This window comes from Apodemus sylvaticus, chromosome 20, assembly GCF_947179515.1.
Source record: "Apodemus sylvaticus chromosome 20, mApoSyl1.1, whole genome shotgun sequence".
Classification (NCBI taxonomy): Eukaryota; Metazoa; Chordata; class Mammalia; order Rodentia; family Muridae; genus Apodemus; species Apodemus sylvaticus.
The window spans coordinates 48638008-48646006 of NC_067491.1; the positions used below are offsets into that span (position 1 = coordinate 48638008).

Below are 7999 nucleotides of genomic sequence, written 5' to 3' on the forward strand. Positions count from 1 at the left end.
TAAGTATTATCACTGAATTTTTTTTTAATATAAGTGCACTGTAGCTGCCTTCAGGCATCAGATCTCAATAAAGACGGTTGTGAGCCACCATGTGTGGCTGGGATTTGAACTCGGGACTTCTGGAAGAGCAGTCAGTGCTCTTAACTGCTGAGCCATCTCTCCAGCCCCACACTAATTTTTATTTTATGTAACTTGTAACTTGCCATTATAATTAAGCTCATTCAGAGAAGAGTCATAATTGAAGGAGCAACTGCAAATGGTCTCATGTGATACTGAAAATAAGTACCTAACCAGTCAATGCTAGAGATGCCATTGAACGAGGCACGGTCCTTTATACCTGTAACTTCACTGTTTGGGAAGTTGAGGCAGAAGGACTCTTTATGTTTGAGGTCCGCATAGGCTACACACACACAAAGACCTTTTTGTAGAGACCTACAGATCTGTGAACTGGAGGCCAGCCTAATCTACATGGCAAGTGAACCAAGAATGTATAGTGAGACTATCTTTAAAAAATATTAAGATTTATTTATTATGTATATAGCATTCTGCCCGCGGGCCAGAAGAGGGCACATCCCATTACAGATGGTTGTGAGCCACCAAGTGGTTGCTGGGAATTGAACTCAGGATCTCTGGAAGAGGAGACAGTGCTCTTAACCTCTGAGCCATCTCTCTAGCCCCCTAGATTAGGTGTTTTAAGCAGTCTTAATACATTTTAAAATACATATTTAAGACATTATTCACAGAAGTATTATTCACAGCTATATTTTGAAGTTTCTACTGCTGTGAAACCTGAGGTTCACGGTGTCTCTCTTTCAGTCCCAAAAGCTCCGTTTTGAGTTCTCCAGGCTTTGGTGGAATTTCAGGTATTGTCTATAAAAAACAGAAAAACAAAAGCCAAAAAAAAACAGATACCACCATATTCTGAGACAACAGTTCAATGTGATCTAAATAGCTTTAGAATAAAAGTCTCATACATGCTACTCAAGAGCAGACCATCATTATAAGGATGCCCCGTTGATCTGAATTTCTTGCTGTCTGAATATATCGTCCTGCAAGTCTTTTAAGTCCTACTGGATTCACAGGGATAAATCCAATTGACTCACAATTGTGAGTAATTTCAGATGACGATTCAACATTTGGAAATCCATCCCTGCACTATTTGCTCACTCTACCACACACCAGGCCTGGGAAATAACTATTGATAGTTAATGCACTCGCAAGACAGAAGTGGCCATCGTGTGACATGCACAGTCGTGAGCAACACACACAATTCTACAGTTCAGGACGGCAGAAGGAAATGGGTGCAGCATGTGTATGGCTGAGTTTAAGTCCCAGCTCCACAAAAGCAAAGCTATGGTTTCCCGTATAATCCGAAGTCCATCACAATTGTGACTCTATGACAAAAAAAATCTTTTTACTGCCTGCAAAGAAACTCCTATACCATTCCCAAACAGCTCCCACAAGCCAATTCTGTCCACATGTGGTCGCCCATCATGTATCATGTGGTCTTCTGTGACTGATTCTTTCATGTGGTGTTTGCCAGGCTCACGTAGGATCACTGAATGATATTCCCTCACATAGATATACCATGTTTTCTATAGGTATTCAGGTAGATACCTATAGAAATTCAGGATTCCTCTCACCTATGAACATGTACAGAATCAAACAAGTATGACAGATGTCTCGGTGTTGGTTGGGTAGAAACCTAAACTGGGAATTGTTAAAACATATATGCTGTGTGAGGAACAGGCAGACTAGCTATCTATCAAAGCAGTTGCGTGACATTCTATTCCCGAGGGTAGTACATGAAAGTTCCAATCCCTCCCTGTCCTTGACAACTGTTGTTTTATTGTGGCCATCAGGGTAGTGGTTCTGACTGCAGATTGCATTTCTCTGTCGTTAGACAATGAGCACCTTTCCACAGGCTTTTGCCTCAGAGGGTCACTGCAGAACACGGACGAGAAGGAGGGTGAGGAAGCAGTCTCGCAGGTGTCTAGGAGTGTCTCAGGTCAATAGGATCACAGGGGCAGAGGACCAGACCAAAGACCGTGCCTTCAGTTCAAGAAAAATCATCGGTACATCTGACACAAGTGTTCAAGGAGTTAGAAAGCTAGCTGGTGGGCAGTGGAGGGGACTTAAAGATTCAGTGGCTTTTGCTCTGGAAGCAGGAAGATACTGATGAGCTTTGAGGAGAACAACATGGCCTGACTCCAGGATAAAAAAAGACAACAATGGAAGCTCTGTTAAGAAATTTCAGGAAAAGCAAGAGTAGAGGGTTGAAGATGGGTAGGAAGCTACTGTCTTAACTCAAGAGAGATGAATTGACAGTGGCCCGGCTAGGGTAGGCACAAGGGTGGGCAGATGTGGATGAATTTTCCATAATACAAAATACCCATAAAACAAATACACAGTGGTATTTGTTGAGGCACACAGCAAGAGATGAGTTAGGATGAGTTCTGGGGTTCAGTCTAAATAACTAAAAGAATACAGTTGTCTCTTTTGCTGTCCTAATGAGTTCCGCTGGACACCTAAGACAAATCGTCTTAGCACTTCTCCGTAAGGCAGCTCTGAGTGCCGGCTTTGGACATCCACCACGGTCTCCTCGCTTCTGCTCTCTCCCAAACCTTTCAGTTCTAACAGTGGTGGCTGGTATAATTCCAAGAGACAAGGTAGGTAAAGGACATAAATCCCTTAAATAATAGGAAAGCATTCAGCATCCTATAGCAGTCAGTCACCTTGGCCTCCAGTCTATCAGCAAAGAAGCTCTACTGTCAATATTACCACCTAACCAGACTGAGGTGGCATGGGTCCTCAGTCCCGCTCGTTTCAGAGACTGTGGTTTTGTGATGCTTTCTTCCCAAGTACAGATAGCTATTGGTAACAACCCTTACACATCTCCAATAGTAATGAGATGAATCAAGTCAACCTCACAGGATCAAATTCTGGGTATTATTTCCTCCGTAAAGTGCTGCTAACTATTCCTGCAGAAACGAGACACAAAACTGCATTCCATGGAAAGTCCGTGCCACTATCTGTTCCACTAAGTTTCTTCACATACATACATATACTCACCACAACTATTAGACAAAGTCTTGAGTGTTAAGAGAGAACTGCAGCAGCACTAGTTATCCAAACACTGGGAACAATCTAAACTTCAAGAGGAGCTAAGCAAATTGGACAGAACGTTGGGGTGTCACTCCACGGATGGGCACGGGGCCCCACAGCACTCACCAGGTCAGGGCGGTAGTACCAGTGCACCACCTGGGCCCCGGCGCACATGGCCAGGAGGCTGGAGGCGAGCATTTTCAAGTAGGTGGGCCAGGGTACGCCCAAGGGCATGGTGGAGGCTGGCAGGGACCGAAAGGGCACAGCGTTAGAGAGCAGGGAAGCCTTCGGATGGCCGGACGGCGGAGGCACCCGGGGTGCGAAGGGAGGCGGAGTCACAATGCCGCCCCCGGTGCCCCCGCAACTTCCTCCCCCGCGACCAGCGACTTACTGGGTGCAGCCAGCGCCCGCCGAGCAGGGCAAGGAGGACCCGGTGGTCCCTCGCTCCCTTAGCCTCTCAGGGAGACGCTGCAGGGCCTCACTCCTGCCCACGACTATGCGCGCGGGAGACTGTACCGCGGAGTGCACACGCGCAGGGCGACAGGTCGCAGGGTCCCTCCAGAGTCGGAGCCGACCGCCAGCGGGCCGGAACCAAAGTACAAGGTCCGGCGCAGCGACGGAGCGGAAAGTGAGGGCTATGCGTGCGCAGGCGCAAACGATTGTTTCTGAGGGAAGTGGAGTGCTGCAGTTTTGTTTTTTTTTTAATTTCGGGTTTTGTTTTGTTTGACCGTTTCCACACTTAGCGAGCCTGGGATCCTGGCTCCTGGTCACTGTCCCAATACAGCGTTTGCCGTTCCTGGCCATTGTGGTGTTTACAGCATCTTTTGTTCTTTCGCACACAGGAAGTGGCACGTGTTCCACGTGGTTAGGAAGAGGCGGAGTTTCGCAACCCAAAACTGGGACGATCAGAGGGGAGATCCGCTCTACAGCGTCCTTTCTTCACCGTTGGAAGGAACTCACTGACCGTTTCCTGGGGGTCCTGTGTCAGATTTCTGTATATCAGATATTTACAAGTCACAACAGTAGCAAAGTTACAGTTATAAAATAGCGACAAAATAAATGTTATTGTTGGGGCTCAACACAGCCTGAGGGTATTAATTTAAAAAATCCTGGGGGTGTCGCAGAATGGAAGCATTAGTAAGATTGAGAACCTCTGCTCTAGAGAGAACAGCTCAAAGCTTTATTCTCCTGGTTCCTCAGGTTCTTTGATACTTTACACAGAGTCACACCCAGGCACAGTAACTTTGGGTCATGGTTTTCCTGGAAAAAGATACCTCCAATCACATCACTTAATCTGAGAATCGTTTTTTGTTTTTGTTTGTTTGTTTGTTGGTTTTGGTTTTTTCGAGACAGGGTTTCTCTGTGTAGCCCTGGTTGTCCTAGAACTCACTTTGTAGACCAGGCTGGCCTCGAACTCAGAGATCCGCCTGCCTCTGCCTCCCTCCCGAGTGCTGGGATTACAGGTGTGCACCACCACCGCCGGCTTCTGATAGTGTTTTTAAATATCAAGCTTTGTGGGTTCATTTTTGTTAAGCAAACTGTAAGAATTCTGAACATTAAGGTGCATTGTGTAACAGGAATCATGAGAACGTTTTATTAAACTCCAGGCACGAAACTGCTCAGGATCTGAGGGCATTTGTTACTAAACCTGACGACACAATTTTGCTCCCCCAGTCCCACACGATGAAAGCAGAGACAGCGCTGTAAATTCTTTTCTTATACACACACACACACACACACTTTTTACTTCATGATAATAAAAAATTAGTTTTAACTATATGGTATTAAATTTGACATATAATAATCTCACATAAAGTATGCAATTTTACGTGTAAAATTTTGCCATCTGGAAGACTATATCCACAACTAAGGCAATCAACATTATGCCTGTCTTAGTCAGGGTTTGTATTCCTGCACAAACATCATGACCAAGAAGAAAGTTGGGGAGGAAAGGGTTTATTCAGCTTACACTTCCACACTGCTGTTCATCACCAAAGGAAGTCAGGACTGGAACTCAAGCAGGTCAGGAAGCAGGGGTTGATGCAGAGGCCATGGGGGGATGTTTCTTACTGGCTTGCTTCTCTTGGCTTTCTCAGCTTTCTTTCCTATAGAACCCAAGACTACCAGCCCAGGGATGGCACCACCCATGCGGGGCTCTCCTCCCTTGATCACTAATTGAGAAAATGCCCCACAGCTGGATCTCATGGAGGCATTTCCTTAACTGAAGCTCCTTTCTCTGTGATAACTCCAGCTTGTGTCAAGTTGACACACGAAACCAGCCAGTATGATGCCCAAGTTTTCTGTGACTGTTCATGTGTGCGCACATAGGCGATTTAGAGGTCAAAGGACAACTTCAGGCACTGCACCTCAGGCACTGTTCAGTCCTCTCTTTCATTTCTCTTCCAGACTGGGTGTTTCACTGGAACTCCCAAAATAGGATAGGTTAGCTGCCCAGTGAGCCCCAGAGATCGGCTTGTCTCTGCTTCGCTAGCACAGGGATTAGAGCCTAGCCGAAATGGCAACCTCCAGGTTCCTGTCTCAGAAACATGTAAGGTAAATGAGGTGGTTTAGATAGGTACTAGAAATGGTTCACCTTTTAAGAGCAGGCAGGACTCTGGCAGAGGACTAGAAGGACATTGGCAACACTCACTCGGACAGCTCACAACCACTTCTAGTTCCACACTTCTGGGTCCCATGGGCACATGTGCTCACATGCATGGACCCACACATACCCACATGCATGTAATTCAAAATAAAAAAATGTAATTGTTTTTCAAAAAGACTGGGCATGGTGGCACACACCTTTTTTTTTTTTTTTTTTTTTTTTGATTTGTTTTTTTCGAGACAGGGTTTCTCTGTGTAGCCCTGGCTGTCCTGGAACTCACTCTGTAGACCAGGCTGGCCTCGAACTCAGAAATCCGCCTGCCTCTGCCTCCCAGAGTGCTAGGATTACAGGTGTGCGCCATCACCGCCCGGCTCGGCACACACCTTTAATTCCAGTACTAAGGAAGCAGAAGCAGGGAGATCTCAGTAAGCTGGAGGTCAGTCTGATTTACATAGCAAATTCCTGGGCAGCCAAGACTGCATAGAGACTGTGGTGGTTTGAATAGGCATGGCCCCCACAGACTCAAGTTGTGTTTGAATGCTCGGCCCGTGGGGAGTGGCACTATTAGGAGGTGTGGTCACTGGACTTTGAGGTCTCAGATGTCCCCACAAGGTTCAGTGTCTCTTCCTGCTGCCTGCGGATCAGATGTAGAACTCTCCAGCCCCATGCATAACCTCTGTGTGTCCCAGTGCTTCCCACCATGATGACGGACTAAACCTCTGAAACTACAAGGCAGCCCCAATTAAATATCTCCTTATGAGAGCTGGCATGGGGGCTGGAGAGATGGCTCAGTGGTTAAGAGCACCGACTGCTCTTCTAGAGGTCCTGAGTTCAATTCCCAACAACCACACGGTGGCTCACAACCATCTGTAATGGAGTCCGATGCCCTCTTCTGGTGTGTCTGAAGACAGCTACAGTGTATTCACATAAAATATAAAATACAGTAAATCTTTCTTTTTAAAAGAGTTGCCATGATCACAGTGTCTCGTCACAGCTATAGAAACCCTAAGACAGGAAGTAAATAAAAATAAGGTGTAGAGCAATGAAGTTACTTAACATCAGCCTCTGGTTTCCACACCTGGGTGCATGCACACACCTACATTCAACACACAAATCAAAATGCATCATAATAGTTCAAATTGGCCTTGAGCTTGCAGTGATCCCCCTGCCTCATCCTCTCAACTGCTGGGCTTATAAGAATGGACCACCATCCATTGCTCTGGCTCATACATAGACTTTGGAATACCTGTTTCCTTTGGTGAAGTCTCTGTTCAAATCCATGCATTTGCATGTTTTGCCTACGTATCTGTACCATGTGCATGCCTGTGCACTCAGAGGACAGAAGAGGGTGTTGAACACTCTGGAACTGGGGTTGGAGGTGGTGTGAACCACCATGTGGGTGCTGGGAACTGAACCCCAGTCCTTTGCAAGAATAACATGTGCTAAACCAACTCTCCAGCTCAACCTGCTTGTTTAAGCAAAAAAAATTTTAAGCCGGGCAGTGGTGGCGCACGCCTTTAATCCCAGCACTTGGGAAACAGAGGCAGGTGGATTTCTGAGTTCAAGGCCAGCCTGGTCTACAGTGAGTTCCAGGACAGCCAGGGCTACACAGAGAAACCCTGTCTTGAAAAAACAAAAAACAAAAGCAAAAACAAAACAAAAAAAATTTTTTTAAGTGTAAACTGTTCATTAGTTTGGATGCAAGCCTTTTTATCAGATTCACTGCAAATCTCTCTCCAATCTGTGCTTTATTTCTTCCTTACAGGTGTAACAAGCTTTAAAATTTAAATAAATTCCAAATTTATAACCCCTAAACCCCTTTTTGAGACAAGATCCCGGTCTGGGTTATGGTTCGTATTGCTCGGAAGAGACACTAAATGTTTCCTTATAAAGGAAAGCATTTAACTGGGGCTGGCCTACAGTTTCAGAGGTTCATCACAGTCGGGAGAATGACAGCATGCAGGCATACATGCTGCTAGGGCAGGAGCTGAGAGTTCTTGATCCACAGGCACCAAGAGACTGTCTACCACACTGAGCACAGCCTGAGCATGGGACCTCAGAGCCCACCCCCACCCCCACGGTGAAATGCTTTCTCCAACAAGGTCACACCTCATAATAGTGCCACTCCCGATGTGACAAGCATTCAAATACAGCGTTGTCTACCCCCACTCCCTTCCCCCTAGGGATCATGCTTATTCAAACCACTACAGACTCGCACGGTGTAGTCCAGGCTGACCTCAGAGATCCCATCTTTGCCTCCCCAGTACCGGGTGTTACAAGTCAGACCCT

General features: G+C 46.2%; 1 protein-coding gene across 2 annotated transcripts; it reads right to left on the reverse strand.

Annotated features, from left to right (window-relative positions):
• Nucleotides 1-504: 504 nt before the first annotated feature.
• Nucleotides 505-3698, reverse strand: LOC127671126 (protein BRAWNIN). Of its 2 annotated transcripts, XM_052165808.1 has the most exons (3): nt 3497-3698; nt 3232-3347; nt 505-870 (listed from the first exon to the last, which is right to left on the reverse strand). In XM_052165808.1, exons 2-3 carry the CDS (start codon nt 3337-3339, stop codon nt 775-777), a joined length of 204 nt encoding a protein of 67 aa, XP_052021768.1. In that variant the 5' UTR covers nt 3340-3347; nt 3497-3698; the 3' UTR covers nt 505-774. The 2 variants fall into 2 exon arrangements, with proteins under 2 accessions (XP_052021768.1, XP_052021769.1); XM_052165809.1 differs by lacking the exon at nt 3497-3698 and having other exon boundaries at nt 3232-3439.
• Nucleotides 3699-7999: the final 4301 nt, after the last annotated feature.